Below are 24,426 nucleotides of genomic sequence, written 5' to 3'. Positions count from 1 at the left end.
TGGGGGTTATATGGGGTCTGTGGGGCGCTGAGGGGGGGTCTGTGGGGCATCTGGGGGCTGTGTGGGGCACTGAGTGGGGTCTGGGGGTATATGGGGTCTGTGGGGCATCTGGGGGCTGTGTGGGGCACTGAGTGGGGTCTAGGGGTATATGGGGCCTGTGGGGCATCTGGGGGTTACATGGGGTCTGTGGGGCATCTGTGGGCGTCTGTGGGACGCTGAGTGGCATCTGGGGGTTATATGGGTCTGGGGGGCACTGAGTGGGACCTGGAGGGCATGTGGGGGTATGTGGGGTCAGGGGGTGCTGAGGCAGGCCATGCTGTGGGGGTGGTGGGATGGCTGGGGTCGAGGATGCTGGGGTGAGGTGGCCATGTGGTGACCCTGGGGGGATGACACATGGTGTGGGGGGCCCCGCGGTGGGTGCCAGGGGTACCCTGGTTTGGGCAGGTCATTTCCAGCTCCTTGGGGCACAGGCAGTGGTGGGGGACAGTGTGCTCCTGCCTGCAGCCCACGCCTTCACGAGCTGAGCGGTGACAGCCAGCGGTGAAAGTGAAGATACATCCAGCATTTTTTGTGTACTGTAGTTTTTGCACCTGGGATGTTTCAGATTTCGATCTGCTCAAGTGTACTAAAACATTATATATACATGTATATATATAATATTTTTTTTTAATGCTGATGCAGCAGCACATACACATTTCCAGGTCTGTAAGAGAGATGCTGAGGTGGAAAGGGAGTGCAGAGGCGTGAAGAACTTGTGGAAATCCTTCAGCTCTTACTCCTGTGGGAGCTGTCAGGTTGGCTTGACAAGAAGGGTGTGCGTTCCAGAGGGGCAGGGATTGCTATTTCTGGCAGCAGGAAAATGCACAGGCAGGGATGGGGCTGTCATTAGCTCTGGTGTTTTGACAGGAGCTGATGATCTTTTGTTTAAAACTGGGTGAAGTCAAAAATGGGTGTTTCGATGCTGATATAAAGGCAGCATGTGATTGGGGATCTGAGCTGGATCCCATCTAGATTATCTGCGTAAAATCAGGAAACTCAGTCCTCGGGAAAGGAGCACGTCCCAAATGTTGATGGTTGGTCTGCCCTGACTGAGGCTGAGCCAAGAAGGGCTCTGCACTTTGTTTTAATCAAATCTCTGTGTCCTGGGGTTCTTCTGCTCTGCTCCCCCTGCCCAAGCTCAGCTGAAAACAGAATGCTATAAGGAAAAAAAACCAAGAACTGTCAGAGACGAATCATGCCATCTGGTGACCTTAATTTCTAACAGGGAACAGGTAAATGTTTGTGATTTGTAGCCAGAGGGGTAGGTAAAATATCCAAAGCGGGATGACTCATTGTACCAACTGTTGTCAAACATGTTGCGTTGTGATTGTGCTGGTAGCACACGCCAAGGACAGTGTCACGGCGCGGTGCAGAGGGGCTGGGAAAGGCGCTAGGAGGTCACACGGTGGAAGCCAGACCCATCTAAAAGGACGCTTCTCTGGTTTTTGCTTCATTCCCACACTGCGTTACCTGATGCAGACACCCAAAGAGCCTCGGTAAAAAGCAGAATGATCTCTGGATGGTTGGAGACAGCTCTCCCTGGCAGGCAGGGCTTGGGATGACAAGGTCTTGCTTTGGTGTGACCCAAGGAGAGCCGAGCGTTTGGCATTTAAGCTGGAGACATGAACTGCCTCGGTACTGATGCTGGCTTAGAAAGCAAGCTCGCCCCATTTGGTGATGGTGGTCACTGGTGCACAGCAAGTCCCTGAAACATGATGGAAAACTGATGTCCAAGGAGCTGGTTGCTCCTTGTCTGAGTGAGGACATGAGCAGTTACGGCAGGAGCAAGTCGGGACTTTGAGGGACTTTCCTGAGGGTCTCAGCCCCTGTAAGAGCGGAGGACTGCTGAGTCAGGGAATCTCCTTCCCCAGGAGAGTTCGAGCTCCGTTGAATTTGTGCTTCAAGTGGTCCATCTCCATTTCTAATGACGGATGCTTTTCTGAACAATTATTCAAACTGGTGGTAAAGAGGCCAGAGTAGATTGGATGGAAGTGCACTTGTCCAAATGTCACCTTTCAAATTCAGCATGAAACTGAGTTCTTCACAAGCCCTTATTGATCTTAATGGCATGATCTGAACAGGGGCATTGGTTTTGCCAAATTCTGAAATGTATCATTATTTCCTATTATATCATACTTTTTCTCATCCATTTTAATGGTATGCAGTATTTTTCTTTCTGTCCCGAATCACAGGGGTGTGCTATTAAATAGCTGCTCTCTCTATTAGGCCAGTTTCTGTGCTGAGCAGTGTGGTGGTTTAACACTTACCTCTTAATGGACTTGGGGAGTTTTCCTTGGTGTTTTCAAAGCAACTGGAAAAGTTTACATAGAAGGTGGGATAAAAGGCCAGAAATGCTTTTTTTTTTTTTTCCCCCCTCCTTTGATTGCTGAAAGCCTCACTTCAGAAAAAAAAAAATCAAATGCCTCTGACTCACACAGTCATCGGGACGTATATATATATGGCCACTAATATTTTTGGATGCAGAAAAAAATGCCCTCAGCACTTTGCTGAACAAACTGCTGATATATGGCAGCTGTTCCTTTGTTAAGCCAAATACTAATATTGTGTTACTTCCATCAGTCATTTTTGGATGTGTGGTTTTTCAAGAAAGACCAAAACAAAAATAGCATTTGAATTGCAAGCTTAGAAATTGTGTGGTTCTTACAGAGACTTCAGAGCTGACAAAAGAGGGGTTTTTATCGTGTGGCAAATGTTAGTAGTCCAAGTGCATAAAATGTATGTTATATAAATAATGCAGCAGTATAGTTCGGCATACTCTCTCTGCTTTCTGCAAAGGAGCCTGAAGCATTTTCTTGACCCAAATCGTACATGAAAATCAAAGAAATAACTCTTCTGCTGTTCTTAAAAGTAAAAAGAGCTGTAAAGAAAGTCTCAGCTTTGAGAATACTGGTGTTTCTTTTTATCTGAGAAGAAAATAAAGTGTTTGAAAATATATTTAATCTGCCGGCCACCTAACTGTGACGCTGATTCACACGGGATTGTTTAAAATGGAAAGTGAAGGTGATCCCACACCTCTGCAGCAACCAGATGACTGCAGAGTAAACATTGGCTCGCTTAAACCAACATTGCTTCCGATATCCTCTGCTACAAATGTTGAATTAACAGGGCGCTGAATGCTCTGAGAAAATCAACACTGCTCCTTTTTGTTGCTGTTGTTGTTCCTTTTTATTTATTTTATTAGACAACTGCTTTCCATTATAAATAAATAAGGCATGAAGGTTCTCCATACTGTTACAGAGCTGGTAGCCACAGTCGTGCGTATGGCTCCTAATTTCTTGAGTTTGGGGTCGTAGGGCACCTGAAAATGCAGAGCGTGGAAGAGCAGAGCGGTTGGTGGGTGGTTTGAGGAGGAGATCACGGCTGCGGTTTGGGCATCGTGCTCCTGCCAACTTACCTTGGTGGTACTCAGCTTAACAAAAGAGGGTATTTTGGGGGTTGTTTTTGCATTAATTCCATGGTGAGTGAAAGAAAGGTAGCTCCTCATAACGTCAAGGCCCTAGACTTGGAGGATAATTAACATTTTAACAGTCTTCCCCCTCCAAAGCCACATTCTCATTTATTTATCTCAATGTTGCAAAAATGCCAGCCATTTCCCCAAGATTTTGGGAGGTAAGCTGGTGAAAATAGAATCCAAATCTGGCCTGAAGTTTCTCCAGGCAGGTACAGAATAGGTAGCTTACACTGAACTGCTCGGGTTTTGTGGCTCGGTGCTCAGGGTTTTGCCTAAGCTGTAACGAAACGCTGCTTCTCTGCCTAAAACGCGTGTCTGATCATACAAGGTCAACGTCTAGTTCATGAAAAATGGAAACTGGTGATTCCTGAGACTGCAGTGGCCTTTTGGCTGTGTGTTTGCATGTCCGTGGAAGCAAAAGCGAGGAGATTTCAGTGCTGGGAAGTGGAACATGAGAGGTGACAACCTTTGGACGCAGTACCCCAGCCAAGAATGATTATTTTCAGCAGAAAACTGAAATCTGTCCTCTCGACTGGGGAGATGTTCAGATCAAAAGCGTGGGGCAATGTATGGTCAGCGCTACTGCCAGGGCCAGAGCTCCTGACGCCGGAAGAGGGTGATGCTTTATCCTTCTGCTTGCGTGCGAGTCACTGGGAGTCAGTTTTGCAAGCCCATGCAAGCTGTATTCAAGGAGTTTGCTACAATGGGGCAAGGACAACCTCTTGAAGAGCACAGCACAGAGGGCTGGTACCCAGACTGTGAGATGAAAGCATGTCTCTGATACTGTAATAGCACTTCTTGTCTAGCTTATGGGAAAGCCCTGGTCGTCAAGTTCTTACCAGGCACAGTGCTTCACCTGGGCTGAAATACTGGGGCGGATTTAAAGCGAGGAAATCCCATACGCGTACAAAGTCTGGAGAGCATGGACTGAAACACTAAGCGACGCTGATGAAGACAGAACAATCAGTTCTACGTTTCTCTTCAAGTTTTTCCAGTTGCAATGAGCCTGCATTGTAAATAGCTGAAAAACCTGACTGATAAGAGAATGGCTTAAACAGCAAGAACATACTGCCCTTTGGGGAAGGTGTAGACGGAAGTCCCTTGGGTGCAAGCGTAGGTTCTTAGCCATAAAACCAAAGTGGAGGGTTGGGCTGGTGTGCTGGAGCAGCCCTGATGTTCTGATGGCTTTCTATTTTACTTTGAAACACTGCGCTCCAGCCGTGGCAGGATGCTGGAGGACATCCAGGCGTTTGCTTGCAGATAATTGGGCTGTAAGACAAGCTGAGAAGGGTGGAGGAGGTGATCGGTTTTCTTTTTTTTGTGGTGTGGCTTACGTTGCTGTTGTGATGTCTGGCAGCGGCAGCAACTCATGCAGAGATCCGTCATACAGTTTCTGAAATCCTCTAACTACAATGTACAATTGTCCCAACAAGTTGCCCAGAGCCCAAGCTTAAAAAAATGTGAGTTGAGTCTCCGTGACATTTTCTTGCTTGTAGACCTCTCGAACCTTCAAAGCAGTGGGGCCACGTGGCATTTCCTGGGGCTGAAGAGAAGACTTGGCTGTTGCGATTGCACGTGGGAGTTTGCAGAGAGGCAGGACTCATTTGCTGCTCTTGTTTTTCACCTTTGTGGCATTGATGTCTGCTTTTGTTTTCTGGATGCGGGAGAAGATCTCCTTAAAAAGAGCCTTGTACTCGGGCTGGCTCTGCTCCAGCCGCTTGTCCACAGCCTCCACATGTTTGCTGATGGTCTTCTCCATGGTTTTCCGCTCTTCCAACTCATGTCCCTCTCCTCGGAAATCTCTGAAGGAACTGTCACGAGAGATGGGCCGGGACGTTTGGACCCCTGTGTGGCGCACACTGTCCTTGTGCTGCCGGCATTTGCTCAGGAGCTCTTCGTACTTCTCCAGCAAGGCGTGATACTGCTCGTCCACTTCCCTCAGGATGGACATCCCTCGTTTACGCACGTTGTTAGCGTGCAGCGTGTAATTGCCCTCGTGCCGACTCACGGCATCCTTGGTCACGATGGCATTGAGGGCTGTGTCACTGCAGCTTTTCCGGACGGGGTGGTTTGGGGAAGGCGTCATTGATGGCCCATGACTTTTTCCTCCCTCCTCCTCAGAGAGGTCGATGTAGTCCGCTTCTGGGGCATTGTTCAGCGGCTCAAGGAGGGCCTCAGACAAGTTGTCTTCTCTGCTGAGCAGATACTTCTTGACTTGTTTCATCTGTTGTAGCTCTAAGAGCTCTGCTTCCAGTTCCTTGATGCGCAGTTTGCAGTTCTCCATCTCACACACCCGCTGCTCGAGGTCCGAGTACTCCTGAATAACGGAGGTGTACTCTCGCTCAACCCTCTCCTTCCGTTGCTTCTCCTGGTTGACTTGGGACCTCAGGGAGTTCACCATGGCCTGGAGACGCTCATTCTCCCTCTCCAGTGGCTTCTGGTTGAACTCCGTGGAAGAGCTGTGGACCTGGAATGCGTCCTCATACCTGAAAGAGAGGAAAGACCCTTGAGAGAGTCTGACCAACTGACAGTCCACGAGGGACTCATTGTGCCTTACTGTCATGTAAGTAATCCCACTGATGCCCAGAAAGGAGGTAAGCTGAGCTCATGGAGCGAGATATGCCTCCTCCCGTGTGCCAGGAGACCACAAGGTGTGGCGATGGCTCTTCTGGACACAGAGACCAGTCTCTGTCCCAGAGAACCTGCAGTCTCATTTGATAGCAGTGATGAAAGACGAGAGGGAAATGAAACCCTAAAAGGTAAAAGACTCCTCTTATTAACAGACAAGCCACCAACATTGCCACGAAGCAAGGATGAATGCTCAAGTGCTACCAGTCTGAGCTGAAAGTAAAAGCTTTGAGTTTTTCCTGCTGGACTTCATCAGCTACTCACTGCATCATGTTGTTCACCAACTACCCGCTGCATCTGCCAACACCCCCAAACCCCACCCAGGCAAAACCCAGGCTCTGCTGTCCTGTGGCTGGGAGGTGCTCTAGAGAGAGTGGGAGAAGATTTGCACAGCAAAGGAGGCAGACAGAGACGTTTGACAGAGTTGCACTTCCCCCTTCCCTCACATTGCTGTTGGGAAATCAGATTTTCCTCCTCCTTGATGAAGTGCCCATGGCGTCCTGTCTGGTTAGAACAGATTGGGAAAAATCAAGCACTGTGGCTTCCCCTGGGAGGCACGGCTGGTGGCGGGGTGTATTGAGCAGATTTACCAGTTACTGAAGGGCAGCCTGACCTTCAGAGCCAACTGCAGACCTGCAAGCCGAACTGAGGTCCCGAGGCACTGGGGGGAGGGTGGGACTGGGGCACTGGGGGGAAAGGAACCACAGAGACATTAAGTGGATTTTGCTGGGGGTTAGGTTATGCCCTCATAACATCCCTGTTGCTGCTGCAGTAGAAGTGTCTTTCGTTCGTATCCTCTGGCAGGGGATGCTTGCAGTAACAAAGTTTATCGATTGCTTATCTATTTAAAGAAGCCTCTATTATGGACAAAGCTGAGCAAGAAATGCCCTCACGAGGTCAGTGAATTAACGCAGTGGCTGGGTTTTAAGGAGGATCAAGCATGCAATAGTGCTGAAGGTGTTTGTACAGCACTTGGCAGCACGAGGCATATCTTGGTGCGTGACTGGTGCTCTTGGGGGGTGTAGGGAAAAATGCACCATCTCAACTGGTTTCAGCATGCCAGAGATGCTGGTCCTGTGCTGGGAGGCAGCTGCAAAGGGAAAACGGGCTGTGCTGGTTCGGGAAGGGAAGCTGCGTAGTCAGCTCGAGGTAAGGGTTCTCTTCACATGGTGTGTTACTGGGTGGGCTGTACTGGGAGAGGCTGGTTTGAGCTATCTAGAGCTCGAGCAATGCGTCCTGTCTGCTGTGTGTTCCCGCACAGCTCCCTGCTGATGTCCCATGTCACAGACCCTCCAGGCAACGCCTGTCCCCTGCAGCCTGGCCCAGTGCAGCTCTGTGAGGCATCCGCATCCTCCCGTGAGGCTATTCTTGCCCTCTGAAAAAGAGCTTTCGTCTCTCCATTCGAGGCATCGCTGATGCTGGGATCGTGAAGTCTCTGCTTTGCCAACACCACCTGCTCAGGTGGGCAGGTAGGAGAGAAGGAGGTCCTCCCTTCACCTCCAGCATCCAGTTTCAGGCTCTGATGCAGAGCCTAGATCTCTATGGGGGTGTACGTGAGGTTTTGTGCACTCCCAGAGGGGCTAACCCACCGCATCCCCTGATCACGGGTGGGGGAGAGGGTTGGAGGCTCTGTACCTGGGGCTGGAGCACAGCTCCTTAAGGCAGGGGAAGGTGTGGATGGTTCGGCGCCGTTCCCTCTTCTCCCGCCGAATGCGGAGCTGCTCCAAGCTCCGCATTTCCTCCACCTGCTTCTGCAGCTCCTCCACTTGGTTCTGCAGCCCCTCGATCGTTTCCGTCAAGCTGTGGAGAGATGAAGGAGCACAGGTGAGGAGTAGGGCCCTATAGGTCCTTGAAAGGTGGGGTTTTCCCTATAGAGAAAGCCAGTCTGGGGAAGGTGCTTCCAGTTTCCGGCGTACACCCTGGAAGCGTGACAGTGCTTGCTCTTCATGGCAGCGGCTGGGTTTTCTCTGTGTGGTCGCTCTTGGATGGAGGTGTTTGGAGAACAGGGTGGGGGGTTGAAGCTGTGGCAAGGGATTGTACTAATTTGAGACCCTCTGTCCTCAAATCAGTTGGCTAAAACTGTCACCTCTGGGACATAAGGACTATCCTGGAATACCTCTGCACTAAAAGCAAGCGTGTGAGCTATTTACTCTCTTCCTCTTGTTTCCCTTGTAGAGATAGACACAGAGAGACCGGGCAGAGATTTAGTTTTGTTCTGGCTGTGAATGCAGTTTGTAAAACTCCCTCTCTGCACAGTCGTTTGCAAAAGATGCTGCATTGCAAGGACATGGCTTAGTCTGTTGTTTCCAGGGATGACCTTGACCATGAGCCTGCTTTAGGAAAGAAAAAATTATCGACAAACTGGTGTTTCAGCATGGACTAGCCAGGCTTTCACTAAATGCTGGATCTGTGCCTAGTGTGTCTGCCGGGCTGTGCGCTGGGCACCTCCCTGAGCTGCTTATGTGCCTCTTCGTCAAGGAAACGCATCCGAGGAGGAGGAGGAGGAGGAGGAGAGGCTGCTGTGCCTTTCTCCTGGCAGCTTCAGACACTCCTTTATCCAGCCCTCGTCCCAGGGGTGTCTGTGCTGTGGCTGACCTCCGCTAATCAGAATCGGTGCAATGAGCTCGTGTTGTAAATAGCCGCAAAACCCGAACGATAAGAGAACGGCTTAAATAGCAAAGACATGCCGTGCTTTGGGGCAGGGGAGAGGTGAAATGAAGGTCTCTTGGGTACAGCAGCGCTGCGGTGGGAGGAGGGGAAGCCATACCACTGTATCTTCTGTTGGGATGTCTTGCTTTCCAGCACGAGCTTCTGGTTAGCTAGCTCCAGGTCCCGTGCCGTCAGGTCCAGCTGCTCGTAGACCTTCGCATGCTGTTCGTTCATCTGCCGCAGCATCTCTAGTTGTTTGGTCAGGTACTGCAAGAAGTGAAACAGAAACACTTGACATCCAAAATCCAGGTTGTTTCACAGGGAGAAATTCCTACAGCCTTTGCTTCCTCTGATAATGTATTTTGTGGCTGATTTATCCCTGGCCTGGTTGAAGAATCTTCCACAAGTGAAATATTCATACCCCTGCCCACTGTAAATTGTTTTGTGTATAAAATAGGACTGAACTTCCCCTGCCCTCTGTGAAGGGCACTCACCTCAATCTCTCTCTATTCAGCTGCTTTTTTATTCCCAGTACCCGGAGAAAGTTGATATCCCTGGGACCGTGACCCTTCACCAAAGTTGACTGAAATTGGCCAGTTGGTTACTGGATCGTCTGACAGATCGAGTGCAGAAGCTGCATTTCCTTGGGAATTCAGGCTAAAACTCTGAGTCCATGAAATGCGAGGAGCCGTGTGGTTTCTGTGTGTTTGCAGACCCCTTTCTGTGAGTCTGTCATCACAAGATTTTATCCCAAGAAGACTGGGAGAGGGACATCTACCCAAGTGTTCGCCCTCAGCTGGGATCAGTACCCAAATCCACGTTGGACGCTCTTCTGAAGGGCTGCAGGGAGGGATGGCTAAATCCATCCACCAGTTTCTTGGACATCAGCTGTTGGCTCCCTGCAGCCATCACGTGCTGCTCTTGTGAACTCGCAGACCTCCTCTGCCCCGTGTCCTTTTAAATCAGGGGGGTTTTGATCTTTGTTTTTTAATTCACAGATCCCTAGAAGTTTTCCGGTGGATGAAAACCCTCCCGGCACAGCAGGTTTAAGCCTCTAAGCTCAGTTCTGTGGGCTCTTAGAAATACTGCCCTGACCCCAAAGGATGCTTGAAACAGTGGTTTAGATTGCAGCTCTTGGAGAAAGAGCTATTTTATGCATCTAACAAAAGGGGCTGTGTTACAGGGGTGCCGAGGGGCCAGCTGGGAACAAACCCGATTATGAATAACTGGAATAAAGGAAAAGCAGCAGCAAAGAGAAGCGAGCGTGAAGGCTGGCGGATGGGCAGGGAAAGGCCAAACGTGCCCCAGATGCAACCTGGTGCCAAAATCTGATGTGCGCATCTGGGTGGGGGCAGGATGTGAGAAGAGGGAAAATAACCCCAGTTAGTGGGGAAAGGGACCCTCTCCAGGGCTGGGATGGGCTTGACCAGACCTTAATCCACCCTGCTTCAGGCTCCTACAGAAGATACTTTAACTCCCATCCCCATGGCACATCCCTTCCTTTCTCCTGGCATCTGAGCTGTTGGCATTGGTGGGAGCGCCCCTTCCCACCATCGCCCTTAGGTGACGGCAGTGGCCAAGCAGCTCCTGTGCCCACCCCTGGCCCCACTGTGTCCCTACCTCAATTTCCTGCACTTGCTCCTCGTTGGTGGCGTACATCTGCTGCAGGGAGTCCTCCAGCTCTTTGTTGCGCTCCAGCAGCGTCTTCCCCAGCTCCGCAGCCAAATGCAAGTCTGAAAAGCAGACGGGACAAAGCTGCCGCAGTTCCCGCTGCTCTGCGGGGGGGGATGCGGTGGGGTCCCCAAACGCCACCACGCAAACACAGCGGCACATTTTGTACGGCGCTGGTTTTATTGGCAGGTTTTGACGTGGACACGTGCTTATGGGACATACAGGATCTGGCCTCATTCATCTTGCTGGGTGGCAGGACTGAGGGGAAGCCGAGCCCGGGACACCCGCAGTTCCTCCGTGCAATGAGGATTTGGTGCCCCGCTGGCTGCAGAACCCTTCTGTGCTGCACTGCACTCTGCGTAGCCAGGATCAGGCCCACGGGGCTTGGCTGTGGCAGGTACTCAGCACCTCCATCCCCTATCACCAAGACCTACAGGGCTGAGAGGAGCTCAGCATCAGTCAGAATGAGAGCAAGGGTTGGTAAAGCCCCGCAGGGGCCTTGGGGATGCTCTGTATATTATATTATTATTTCTAATGAAGGGAGTGCCTTGCCTTCCTCGTCAGCCTCCATCCATCACCTGCTAATAGACTGACATGAGTAATAAAAGCACGCGTGGCCTGAGGGGGCTGGAAGCACCTCCTGCATCCCAGGCAGCGCTGCCTCAGCCAGGTCTGCAGCTTTGGGGTGAAGACAAACCGCTTAGTATTCACTCTCTGCCACCTCTAAATGCCCTTAGGAAGCTACTGAAATAGTTGGACTTGAGGAGAAGTACAGGGAACAATAGATGTTGCCAGTGTGGTCAGCTTAAGATACTGGGTTTGCTGCCTCCTGGGTGAAGAAAAAGCCCCAGGACCCTGTGAGTCCTGTACTGGCCCAAGCTTGAGCCCCTCAGGTGATGCTGTTTGAGGGCCTGGGATGGCACAGCTGCCTTTGATAATATCCCCTTGCTTTCACAGAAATTGGTTGTCTTAAAGCCTGACCCCCTGGGATCATGTGGGTTCCTATATTTCCTGGTGCTTTTAGAGGGGAGGTTCTAGCTCTTACAGGCGGCAGAGTGAAAATCTGACCTTATGCCTTCAAAAGGTAAGGACACAGGTCCTGGTGTGTGTTACTGCTCTTTCTCTCTCTCTGGTATGGTTATTGTGCAGTTTTAGATAATTAAGGATGGGCAATCCTGCAGTGTGTAAGGGGATCTGGGTTTCCTGCCCTGGTATTTTCTTGTCCTGTTGTAATTCTCCTCTCTAGTCTGCAGCTAATGATGTGTTCTGCAACGGCTCTGCTGGGGCTGAGAGCAGCTATAATTCTGTCCAGCAGTTAATTTGGCCTTGCAGTTGATTGGGAAAGAGGGATAAGTGGTTGCTAAGACAAGAGGAAGGGGAACCAGGACACCTAGGATGTGTTCTGAGCCTGGGAAAACCACTGATCTCTCATGCTTCAAGTGGCACATCACAAAATGGGACTAGCACCAACCTCTTGGATGCGGTGCTTGTTGGGAGGAGTGTTGTCAGTGCTTGGGATGGGGCTTTCCTGATGGATAATGCTGCACTGTGGGAAGTGCTGGTATGTTATTAGTTTGGGTGATGGCCGTGTTTCTTCCCGTGCGGCTCTAGCGGTGCCGGAGGGCTGGCTCCCCAGATGTGTTCCAGCCAACAGCTGCTCAGTGTGTGCTCGAATCTCCCCTTTACCATGGGAACGTGCTCTCCAGCTGTGGCCTGCATTGCAGGGTGTTATTCTAGGCTGTGACCTTTTAAATTATAATCCTCATCATTGCACAGTGACCTGGTCTGGGGGCTGCAATCCCAGCTATCAGTGCCATCAAAATATTGGCATGTTTCCCCACGGACAGATCTCCTCTGCCTATTTATTACTTTTTTTTTTTTTTTTTTTCCCAAGCACCAAATTTCCCTAGTTTCCAAAGTGCCCTTGGGAGATGGAATGTTTGCTACACCAGCTGGGGAGGGGGGAAAGGCCAGATGCCAGCAGAGATGAAGGACAATTTGTGCCTTTAAGCTGCTTGGGGCTGTATTTAATGGCACTGCCACCTTGCCAGAGCCGGTGTCGTTGCTGGAGACCGGCACCTTGCAAATCGTATCCCCTGCAGCAAGCAGGGCCCCGGCGCAGAGGCGTGTAGCGAGAGGGCTCCGTGCTGCGCTCCAGGTAATGAGTCAAGTGTGTCCCGGTCCCTGCGGATTACACCAGTGCTCTCCCACCATATGGCATCCAATTTAATCAGCTGGGGTTGAGTTAAGTGGATTAGGCAGTGCAAGATCCTGCATTGTAATTTAAAGGGCTCTGTCAGCAATAATTTAATGGGGGAAATGGGCAGCGTTTGGGGACGAGTGGGAAAGAGGGAAGAATGGGGCTGAGCTCCGAGGAGGAAATTGATTCTTGGTTTTCGTTTTGAGCCTGAGGGCTTGGGAGACTCCAGGCTTGAAGGACATGGGGGAATTGGTTCTTTTGGTGTCTTTTAACTGCCTCAGCTGTCATCACACACTCACTCACTCCCTGCCTTGCCAGCCAGAGCAGTCTCCCTAATCCTGTCTCATCCATCCCCGTTGTGCCCGAGTCCTCTCCCCCACCTGTTGGTCTCCCCCGGGCTGTGGGGCCGTGGGGAGGGAGGGGATGTGGTGTGGAAGTGCTTTAATGTCGTCTTTAGACCAGAACCCTCTTGATCTTGCGCTAACTGTGGCTCTGCAGAGGCTTGGGGAGCACACAGCTCCCTTCCTTCGAGACCTCAGAAACCTGAATGTGAATTTTTCAGCAAGTTGTTTGTGTGTGTGTGGGGGAGGAACTATTTAGGAATTTGGGGATTCTCTCTGTATGACACCGGTTTCACCACTGTTTCTTTTTTTTTATACTCCTCTTTGATTCTCTGCTCTCAGATCAACCAGCCAGTGCTGTACGACTTGCCCTAATTTAGCAGATATGCTGATGCTTCCCTTCCCCCTCCCCTCTCGACGCAGGAGAAATAAAGTGGTGGGGAGCGGCTGTGCTTTGTGTCTGCGCGATGTGCCCGATCCCTCTGCAGCCTGCCTGCACGGAAGGCACGGCTGTGAAATGGCCAACATTCAACTTAAAAATTGGGGAGGGGGGGCCCAGTGTTGCCCAAATTGTATTTGGGAGAGAGAGCTGTGAATGCAAACTGTCCTGGGCAGCACCAGCTCGGTCCCCTCTGGCTCTCAGTGCCACAAGCGCTGACGTGACCCTCCTAATTAACACCAGCCAAGGAGACACCCCGCGTCCCCAAACAAAGAGCTGCGCCTACAGAGCAAAACGGAGGGAGGGACGGAGGCTGCGTTTCCCTGCAAGCTTCCACGGGAAAGGCGCCTGAGCAAGGAGGGAGGGGAAGAGAAGGAGAGCATATGGTGGGAAGGGAGCAGGAGTTGAATCCAAGCAGCGCTCGGTACAGGGGAGCATGGCCGGGCAGTGCATCCAGGAGGTAGCTGTCCTGAAGCTGCCGAGATCATCGTCAGCCCAGCGATAATTCTGCTGGCAAACTTGTAAAAAATCCTGATCCAAAAGCTGCAGCAGGTTGTCTTTGACCGAAAGAGGCTGAGGAATAAACTGCAGGGTGTTTCCCCGCTGCAGCAGCCCATGGCAATGCTGGCACAGGCAGATGTGCACCGCACAGGGCTGCTGCAGAGCCGAGCGCTTCCCGGCTGCCCCAGCCTTCGTGGCAGCTTGCGATGAGGCACAGAGAAGGTTCGGAGCCATTTCTGCCTTCCTGGCGCTGGCCTGCATCTCTTTGGGCAGAGCAGTCTTTGTCCCAGCCTGTCCCTGAAGGGTTTTTCCCCCCCAGCATCTCTTGGTTGTGGCTTCGGGGAAGCGTAACCCTGGTGCTGGGCAGGGGAGGTTTTGGCTGCTCTTAGCATCGTGCCGTTCAGATGGTCCTTGTGAACAAGGCTTTCTGCAGGAAACCGCCATCTGGAGCAGCTGCTTTGAGCTTTCCCTCTTCGTGTCTCTTGCGTTGAGGGATTCATGTGCTTGGGCTGTGAGAGAACGTGCCCGCTGCTCCGGGTGCCGGCAAGGGATGCTGCGCTTTGCTCCTCACCTTTAAATAATCCAACCCTCTCCCCATCCTGCGAGACCAGCAGGCTTGTAGGGGTGTGTTAGAAGTCCTTTGGCTTGTAAAGCTAAAAAGCTGAGGTTTATGGAGCGTGTTTTTGCAGGTTCTTTTCAGCTAAACGTCTATTAAGGAATTACTTGTCCCTTCCTGAAGGGTTGGGGCTGGGTCTGCAGCAAGGGCGGCCGCTCTCCTGCTGCAGATGGGCAATTCACCCGGTAAAGAGCGGGGAGGAGCAGCTAGCAGAGCTCTGGTGTGGAGGTCTCTGGAGGATGTTCAGGGTGCTTGTTAGCTGATGGATGGGGTAGGTTGAGAGTTAAGAACTGATGTTTAATGCTGTTGACGTTTAATTTAATTGCATTTGCTGTCTGCTCCATTACACACGGGTACTTAGAGTCAAGGGTAGGTGCAATTATTCCTTTCAAAATCGAAATAAATGATGCTATGCTGGTTTACCCCAGGGTAGGGTGTACTTGCTACTCATTTATTTTTCTTCTTAGTTGCAAGGGATTGTGTTGTCTGGGTGTATTACAATAAAGATCAGCTTTTGTATGTCACTTACTGCTGCTCCATGACAGGTGATGGAGGCAATCTGTGTGCTTAGCCCTTGTAAGCCTTTGCGATGGAACGTGCTGGGGTGCAGAGAAGCAAGTGCTACTCGACAGCGTCTTGCAAGGCATGTCTGGATGTAGTAATGCCGTGTTAACGTGCCCGTTCCACAGACGATAGTGTTTCTGATGGCCAGGCAGAGCTTTCAGAGAGCCACCAGTGTAACTGCTGAGGGGTGGATTCTCCATTCCTTTTACACTGGCATAACTTGGACGCTCCTACCCAAATCAGCTTTCTGCTCGATGTGTATTTTTCCTGGGGACCTGCCATTTTTGGTGTAATTTGGCGTATCACAAAGGCAGGGTTTGCTTTGCAGAGCAGCCCAGTGCAGCAAGAGGGACAGATGCCTCTGGCAGGGCTGGGTGAGCGCGGGCAAGGGCTGTGCGTGGAGTCCCTGGCAGCACAGCCGCGTCCTCCCTCTCCCCCTCCTCGATTCAAACCGTGGCTCTAGCTGGGCTGAGCTGATGTTGGGCACATGGGCATTTCTGTTAGCTTAATGAGATTTGCTGGATTTCCTGCTTGCCTTTTTTTTTTTTTCCTTCCTTTTCTTTTTCTTGCATAATCTGTTGCATACCCCTGGGCTGCCTTTGGCTGTGGAAGCGTCCTTGGTACGGGAGGAGCTCGGGTGGTGGCAAAGGGATGCAGTTTGCAGGGGGTCGAGGCAAACGCAGCCCAGTGAGAGCAGCTCTCTCCATGCTGCCTCCAGTCCCCTGAGCAAAAGTGGCATCACCAAGGAGAGGAAAAGGCTGAGCAGGGGCTCAAGGGTGCACTGTCTGTACCGTGCTGGGCTGCAGGGAAACCCTCCAGCCTGCTCAGCCCCTGCTGCTCCCTTCTTGCTTTTTGTATTTTTCAGTCCTATTCAATATTTCCTTTCTATCAGCTCTTTTTTTTTTTTTTTTTTAATTCTTCAGATGCTTGTCTGGCTTTTTTGATTTAATTGATACTCTCCTTTTTTTTCTTTCTGCCCTCTATCATCCTGTGCCCCAAAGCCTCTCTGGATGGGGGGATATGTTAATGTTTGAGATCTAGGATGATTACCTCTGCTTATAAGCCGTATGCGCCTGTACAAACACATACACAGCAGTCCCATCCCTGTGCCCACAGCAGTCAACGTGCGTTTTGCCGAGTTGTTAGAGCATGATAACACAGAGTATGTTATTAGACCGTGGTTGGGCCCCCGTCTGCATCTTTCCCTGCTGTTCTCTTATCTAAACAGCCTCGGTGCCCGTGTTTGCCTTGTAGGCTAAAATGGTTTCAAAGAGCTTAGTGATTGGTGGCTCGGAGGCTCTGATAGTGCACCTGGATGAGAAAGCATCCTAAATAAATACGTACAAGTGGAGTTGTTGGGGAGAAGAAGCGAGGAAAGAGGAGGGAGCATGGCAGATAGTGCTTTCTTGCGTGCACCCCTCCTCAGGGCAGCAAAGCTCTAACTAATTAGTTACGTTGGGATGCAGAGAGCTGTGACTAGAGCCTTTTACTCTTTCAAAGCTAAAGACGCAGACACGTGGATTGATGCCATGTGGGAATCTCATCTCCCTGCTGTGTTTTGGGGGCAGGAGGTTGTAACTGACCCAGGACGGACAAGGAGGATTAGCCAGAGGGAGACTTTACACGTTGTCTTTTGCTGCTGCTGCACCACAGAATTGTGCAGAGCCCCAAGCAAAGGCGACCCGGGAAGGACAGGGCAGCGTGCTCGTGCAGCAGGGCACGGTGCCTACAGCAATGGGCTGCCACAACCATGTCAGCTCTCCAGCCCGCTCACACAACGTATTCTCCAACTCCGAGCCATTGCCAGCTAACTCGGCCGCCCGCGCTGCCCTCTTGCTGGGGGGGGGAGGCAGGAGGGACCACTGATCCTGGGTGGTTTGGTCTCTTGGGAAGCAACCAAGTTCCAGCAAAACTCTGCCACCTTCAGCAGCCCCCAAGACCACCACCAGCATCGTGGCTGCTGTTTACTCCTGTCTGCTACCTCTCATGTGCCAGAGAAGTTCCTTCTTCCACAGCTGCATGTTGGAGCTAAAGGCATTAAACAGCCTGACCCTCTGCAGCAACTCCAAAACCTGCCCACCTCTTCTCTGATAGCCCCTCTGCTTAGCTTTAGAGCGTGTCATCTTGCTCGCTGCTGCCCCAGCACTGCTCCCTTCCCATCCACTGCTGGGATGTGCTCTGAAGCCCTGTTCCTCCAGGTGCTGAGCTCACAGGCAGCTCAGCTGGCTTGTGCCTGTGCTTGAGGCTGTTGGTCCTGGCTGGAGGTGCTGCCCATATGGGAAGAAGTCCTGATCTCAGATGAGCGATTGGTGCCATTTGTGGAGCTAGGTAGAAGGAACACGGTGCTGTAGCCTTCCAGTCTGAGTTTGCAAGGAAAGGGGGTGACAAAGTACTTGATGTCCTCTCAAGACGGTGTTATTTATGTTCATCACTAGTCTTGACTGCAGTGGATACCAACAGGATGCAGGGCAATGCCTCTTTCAAGAGCTCAACACCAAAACCAGTGTCCCTGAAGCAGCTCTGCTGCAAGGACTGATGCTCAGTGGGATGATGTGCTGCTCCTTGCTCTGCCTCCTCCTGCAGAGACCAGTGCTCAGCCACCACCTCCCGGTCCAGTGTGCCTTCCCAGGACTTAACGCTTGCTTGTGGGCCAAGAAAACTTGGAAGACACCATGATAATGTCCTAGCTCCAACTGCCAGCAGCTGCCGAATTGGAAGGGGTCAGCATGGACCTGGACACTACACGCTCAAATGACGGAAATCCTCAAGGAGGAGACGAGTTAACTGAGCAGTGCCAGGGCAGCTGCGCTGCGCATGGGATAAACTAGAGTGACTTCCCAGAAGACTGCAGAGGAACAGGCTGTTTAAACCATTACAAGAGCTGTCACCTTTTGGAGAGAAGGTTTACAGCTGTTTGTTAAATACGCATGGGGAAAAAAAAAAAAAGGACAAACTCTAATATTAAATCACTTTAAAATTCCCAGCTGTGCAAAGACTAGCAGTTGTGTAACATCTGGTCTCATTCTTCCAGGTTATTTTCTATTGGAGTTATTTTCCTAAATTCTTGGCCCACATCAGTGTTTTTGAGCAGGCTAAGTAGAGACTTTGGAAGCCCTAATGATGCGTTTGGTATGAACACACAGATGTGTTAGCTGGGTGAGGTGGGAACTGTGCTGCTCTGGGAAAGGCCATTTAGCAGAGGAGATGGAACAAGCCGTGCGTTAGCCTGGCGCTGCTTTTAGCAGGAGCAGGATCGGACCCTGGTGCTGTCACAGCTCTGAGTGGTTCCTGACTGTCACACTGAGTCAGTGCATCTGTCCTGTCACCAGCCTGTGCTGCCTGGTACAGGAGGAAAGAAAGAGGATTGGAAAATGCCGGGGTGGGGGGACAGCCTCTGTGCACAGGGCGTTAGCGGCCGGTGCCTTGGCTTCCAATCCCTCGGGCTCAGGGCTGCTGCAGGGGCAATGTCCTTCAGGACTCGGAGCATAATCCTTCACACCCGGCCTTGCCAAGGAGAAAGGCCACTGTTAGCTGATCGTTTCAGGGTGGGAAATATTGAAAACTCCGATTTCTTGCCCACCCATTTGCCTCTCCTCCTTTCCCTTCCAGCAGTGCCTGTGACTCTGTTCCCTCCCGCAGCGGGAAGTACATGCCTGGGGTTCGGCAGATGTAGGACGGCGTTTCTGCGAGAGATCGGGAGGGAGATCCTGGAAGTTGCTGTATGGGGCTCTCTTGCACCCCGTTTTCTTGCTGCCTTCGCATAACGGGAATTTTTATTCTAGGAAATGTGTCTATATATATATTCTTTTTTTTTTTTTTCCCCAGATTTGGAGGCTCTTATCCCTTCCTCAGACTAACCTGTCATCTTATTCCCTTGTCCCCTGTGACTTTTCTAGTCCCTCTTGTCATTCCCAAGCAGCTCAGCAATTAGTCACCGAAAACTTTCCACTTCCATAAGCTACCCGCTGTACTGCACCGCTAAATAAGTCAGCGGCTCAGCTACTGCAGGCAAAACTCCGTCCTTCTGGCTTGCCGCTGGGGAGGAAGGACAGCGAGTTAACCGCTGCGCTCCTGGAGGATAGGCAACCTGCGTGGCTTGACACCTGAGCTGGACTGCTGGGATAAATGCATCACGAGGGACAGAATTTGGGGTGCTACCTGCTCCCCACTGCAGTGAATCCTTTGGGCAAGCCGACAGTGAATTGCAGCTCTAGGGACCACCCCACGTAGGCTGGGTGATGCAGAAAACAGGCAGGTATGGGTGCTGGCGGGTGCTAGCACTGATCCCCTGGGTTATCCCCACGTCAGGAGCTGATCACCGGACCTGGTGACCCTGTGTCTTTACATGGATGAGTCGGGAGTGGTGCAAGCTCAGCACCTTGTGTCATTTTCCTTCTTAGCATGCAAGCAATCAGATGCCTGGCAGGAGGAGGAATTAAAATAAGATACTTAAATCTGGAGACCTTTAGAGGTTACAGCCATAAAGTCCTAAGCCTGCATTGCAGATGGTTTGGCCCAAAAGTTTCTATGGCTGCCCAGGAGGAGAGGACTATCGGTCTCACAGTGGCAATGAGATGATGCGCTAGTTCTTGTGCTACTTCTGGTCCTGCTGGCTAACTCGGAGCAACACGAGGCCATTTTATTGACATGGGGGGAATTGCCCCAGCACTTAGGCTGTATTTAGGCTCCAGGGACCGGAAGGGTGGTTTGGGCTGAACTCTACTTTTTGGCTTAGACCCAAAGGCTGGCGGGGGATAGGGAGGCTGGGAAGATCAGGGAATGTGGTGGGGTGACTGTGAGGAGGACTTGTCTGGGGAGGTGAAGGCTGGCAGAGATAGCTGCTGGGTCTGGTCTCTGCTCTGGATCCAGATGTGATTGAGTTGGCACGCAGCCGTGCTGAACACAAATGCTTCTGATGAACAGAAAAGGTGTTCCCACTTATCCCCAGCTCAGACTGTCTAATTTTAGCTCATTCATTCTCTTGGGGCCTGGCTTCACGTATGCCCTGTACCCGGGGTATGATGCAACTGTAGCCACATCATCAGTTCCCAATGGCTGGAGAAAGGCTCACCATCACTGTATTCTGGTTTTAATGCTCAGAGGCATGGATTCCCTAGCCTGTGGAAGGCGAGGCTGTGGCTGAACCAACGCAGTGCTAACATCAATTCATGGCTGGAAAGCCTGGCAATAAGCAAAGCCACACCACCAAGCAATCAGAGCTCCATTTTTACCTCTTTCTTCAAATCAGAAAGCCTTCCCAGAGGGAACATTGTAAAAATGAAACACCTCAGAGGACCCCAGTACTGTTTCCATGCCACTGTCAAGTCTCCTTGAATCATGCAAGCTTGCAGAATTTTAGGGAACAGGTAAAGGAATCTGAAAGGCACCAGATTCATCTGAACGAGGCTGGAAGTGCCTTGAGGCTGGGGACCAGATCTTGCTGCCTCCAAGGCATGTGGTGGATGCAGTCAGTCACTGTGGGCACTTCAAGGTGGGGGGAAGAGTGATTGGGGTTTATTTTCTTGAAAAAATTAGTTATTTCAGCAAGCCAAAGCTCTGTGGAGGATGGGGAGGAAAGTAACAGGTGCTTGGAGTGGAGGTGGAGGCATGATTTCCTCTGTGGTGCTAAAATGGTTAATTAACATAATCATCACAGAGCTCCCAGTTAAGCCATCCGTTGCTTAGCAAACAGTTTTGGATGTAAATGCAATAAATATTTGATGATGCTGTGAAATGACGATAAAGGCCCAGCAACCAACTGGTTCACAGAACCTCCTCTACTCTCCTAGCTTAGGTTGCTTCTCGATTCTCCCGCCCCTGGCTCCTAAGGAACACTCTTTAAGCCCATGCTTTTGTCCTCCGCCTTCCTGACGCTGCTGCCAGGCGTGGGTTTCTGTGCAACCCTGGGCTGTTGGCATGCCGATCCTCTTAGTAATGCTGGCCCGCGACCGCCTCGTAATCATGCTACGCTGGATGTCTTACACTGTACTCCCACCTCCCATTTCCAAACCAACAGCTCCGTGGCTGTGCCATCACCAAAGACCTCTGGGTGCTGCTACAGCTGTAACGCAAAGGCGCAGTCTATGGGGACAAAGTCTAGCGCTGTCCTTCATGACGCTTTGTGCACCATACAAATTAATTATGGTTGTAATTACCCCGTAGGACCTTTCCAGTTGGCTGATTTTAGTTAAAGCCTTCCCCATCTCTCCTTCTGAGGTTGTGCAAGCCTGTGCAACCCCCATTTGTACAGGAGGCTGCAAACCCCACAGCTGGGCTTTGTTTTGGGTCTGTTTTCCTCCAGTCCTGTACGTGCTCAAAGGTGGAGTCTATCCCAGCATCAATCCATCGTCTGAAGGCAGTTATTCTGCATTCACACTGCCAGGACAGAGCTGGGAACCTGGCCTGCAGCAGGAAGGTGGTTTTATTGTTGAGAGCCGGTTGTACGGTGCCAGTGCTGACTCATGAACCTGACACCAGGGACAGTGTTAAGCTAAAAAAAAATTCCATTGGTCCCATGTTGTTCAACACTCCTTATATTCATCCGTAGTTCTGCTGTTCCTCAGCCTGCATCCTGCCCCTGGACCAGTGCCCAGGCCCCTTGTGAGCCATGGGAAGACGTCACCCAGAAATGTGAATTTCTGAGCATTCAAAGGCTGCACTGTTTATTCAGCTGATAGCTCCATCTCTGTGCTCTGCCCTAGCTTAATCTGAGCCTTGTGCTTCAAAGAACAGGGCCCAGTATCCTGCTGTTGATACTTCCTGGTAACTGAGAACTTTGGGTTAAAAACCAGCTGCAGCAATCCCTGGGGGGCTGGTTATCGTTCCTTGCTGGGCCTCTGCAGCTGAAGTTGTGTAAACTTTAAATCACGATATAATGGAGCGACAGTGGGCAGAAGCACTGCAGCTGGACAGCACATCCCTGCTGACAGTCAGCTGGGTAAAGCAACTATATAATTGTATCGTACCTATAGTGCAACGCGTCGGAGGGGTACTGTATTTAGGTAGGAATAATTTTCCCTACGCATTGACAAAGCAGTTTGGTTCATTCCTAGGCCACTGGCCTGAAACAGGACCTCTTCCAGTTATTTACTTACTGCGTGTTGACTCAAAATATTAAGATAAGCAAAATTTAAAAAAAAAAGTGCCCCAAATACCACAGCTACCAACTGTCCAGTCTTAGGATAAACATTACATAGAATTAGTGTAAACATAGGTACAGTTACTTCAAAACAAACTACACAAGTGAATGCTTGTCCTCTAACAAGGCTATTTCTGCTGTTTGAAACTTGGCCTTGATTTTTTTTTTTTTTTTCTTTCCTCTCTTTCCCAATTTCTCCTGCTTTGATGGCTGATTGGAAAAAATCTCCAGAAGTAATGAGGTGACTTAGAAGCTGAAGATCCCTTTCGATTTAGGCTTGGACATCAAGAGCTTTTTGGGAAATACTTTCAGCATCCTCAGCTTAGCAACACATTATTTCCGATGTATTAATTTCTAACTAGTGTGCCTGCTAACTCTACCTGCCACCGCTCTGAGATGAAAGCAGTGCCATAACTACCTACGTTTGATTCTGCCTGCAGCAAGTTTTCTGGGGAACCGGCTTCCTCGTGGATGTAACACACCCAATTTTTTACCCCCCTGGTACTGAGGACAGATTTGGGCTCCCTGCCTCTATCCATCAGATTTAAACTTTCCACAGCCAGGACAGCGGCTTGGAGCAGCGGAGCTGAGATTTCCAAGGAGGTGCTGCCGCAGGACGAGGGAGATGGCTTTTGCCAAGCAAACGTGACTCTTGAGAGAAGGTATCCCACCCTCCTGTACCCGGGATGTGCCCCCTTTTCTGCCCCCGCATCCCCCTAACCCGCCATCCCTGGCAGCTTGCGGGGTGTCCCCATCCTTACCCTGCTCCAGGTCCTGCTGGTCGTACCAGGGCTCCTCTTCCTCGCTCTGAAACTCCTCCATCCTGTCGGCGCTCAGCATTTAGCACCAGCGGTTCGGGGAGACGCGAAGCATCCGCCAAAGGGGACCCCGCCGCCGCCGGAGATGCGGAGCGGGGATGGGTGCGGGCGGGGATGCGGCCTCGGTGCCCTGGTCGGGAAGCGGAGGGGGGGGGGTGAGGGGGAGGGTGGCACGACGTGGCACCCGGCACCTCGCCGCTGCCCCGGTTCTGCCTGCCCGGGGTGGGGGGGCGGCTTCCTCCTGCCTCCAGGGCCGGGGGAGGCTCCGGGGGCGGGGGGGGGGGAATGAAGCGGGGACGTGGCGGCCGGGGCGGGGGGACACGGCTTGCACGGGGCTGGGGGATGCACAAAGGAAGGAAGAGGGCCCGGCGCAGCCAGGCAGATCCTCTCTCCGCAGCTCGGTGGAGACCTCTAGCATGGAAATGCTGCAAGGAAACCCGGCGAGAGGGAAGGGGGAGGCGAGGCGAGACCGTCCTCCTTCTCCTCCTCCTTCTCTTCTCCACCCAGCCCTGCCGCGGGCACGGGGCTGCAGGGAGCGGGGTTTGGGGCTGGCACGATGGGGGTGACCCGGGCTGCAAGGAGGGGGGAGCTGCCCCCCTGCTATGATGCCTCCGGCTGGGTCCCTATCCCCCCGACCCCGGGGAGGTCAGCCAGGAGCAGGGCTTGCTCCAGTGCCGGTTGGGATGTGGAGGGTGTCCTGGCCTTGCCATGGGCTTCTCGGTGACTTTGGGCAAGTTTCAGGACCCTTCAGTTAGATGTCAGTGCCTTCTCTTCCTTGGTGGGTTGCTCTTCAAGGTGGGGGTGTTTCTAAGCTCCCTAGCTGGGGCTGCGAAAGGGGAAATCCATACAAACAGTCCCGCAGCATCGCCTCAGCGTTGTGTCTTCCCTAGCTCTGCCTCTGTGTTCTCCCTGTCTTGCATCCTGATGAGAAATCAGGATTGTCTCTTATTTTTGAGGATGAACTCTTATGTCTTTCTGATGGATGGAAGTAGCTTAAAATTTAGGGAAATGAGGGTTTGTGGAGTTCTGAGGTGGAAATATGTCTGTTACATACAAGTTCAGAAAAGACTTGGGATTTTGGTACTTGCCTTTCATTTTAAGGGAATAAGGGTTAGATAAGGCAGCATCAGTCCTGGAATCCATCAGAGACTCTAAAGTCCAAATTAACTCATGGCAGTGGGTTTAGATTTTTTTTTTTTTTTTTTTTTTGCCTTCTGTATGATGGAACTCCCTGGATTTATACTTGATTGCATTACCTTGGGGTGGTGCCTACAGAAAAGGCAATATAAGATGTTTACGCAAGAGCAGCAGACTGTGCATCCAGAAAAGATGGGATCTGTGTCAGAAAAC

General features: G+C 51.4%; 1 protein-coding gene across 2 annotated transcripts; it reads right to left on the bottom strand.

The window, feature by feature from the left end:
- Positions 1 to 652: 652 nt before the first annotated feature.
- CDR2L (cerebellar degeneration related protein 2 like) lies at positions 653 to 23,529 on the bottom strand. Of its 2 annotated transcripts, XM_010301850.2 has the most exons (5): positions 23,020 to 23,529; positions 10,409 to 10,521; positions 8,907 to 9,055; positions 7,775 to 7,939; positions 653 to 5,997 (listed from the first exon to the last, which is right to left on the bottom strand). In XM_010301850.2, exons 1-5 carry the CDS (start codon positions 23,096 to 23,098, stop codon positions 5,112 to 5,114), a joined length of 1,392 nt encoding a protein of 463 aa, XP_010300152.2. In that variant the 5' UTR covers positions 23,099 to 23,529; the 3' UTR covers positions 653 to 5,111. The 2 variants fall into 2 exon arrangements, with proteins under 2 accessions (XP_010300152.2, XP_075626546.1); XM_075770431.1 differs by lacking the exon at positions 10,409 to 10,521 and having other exon boundaries at positions 4,971 to 5,997; positions 23,020 to 23,149.
- Positions 23,530 to 24,426: the final 897 nt, after the last annotated feature.

Source organism: Balearica regulorum, chromosome 18 (assembly GCF_011004875.1).
Source record: "Balearica regulorum gibbericeps isolate bBalReg1 chromosome 18, bBalReg1.pri, whole genome shotgun sequence".
In the NCBI taxonomy this organism is placed as follows: domain Eukaryota; kingdom Metazoa; phylum Chordata; class Aves; order Gruiformes; family Gruidae; genus Balearica; species Balearica regulorum.
Note: the sequence above shows the minus strand (reverse complement) of the source record. Positions and strands in the feature narration are given on the sequence as shown.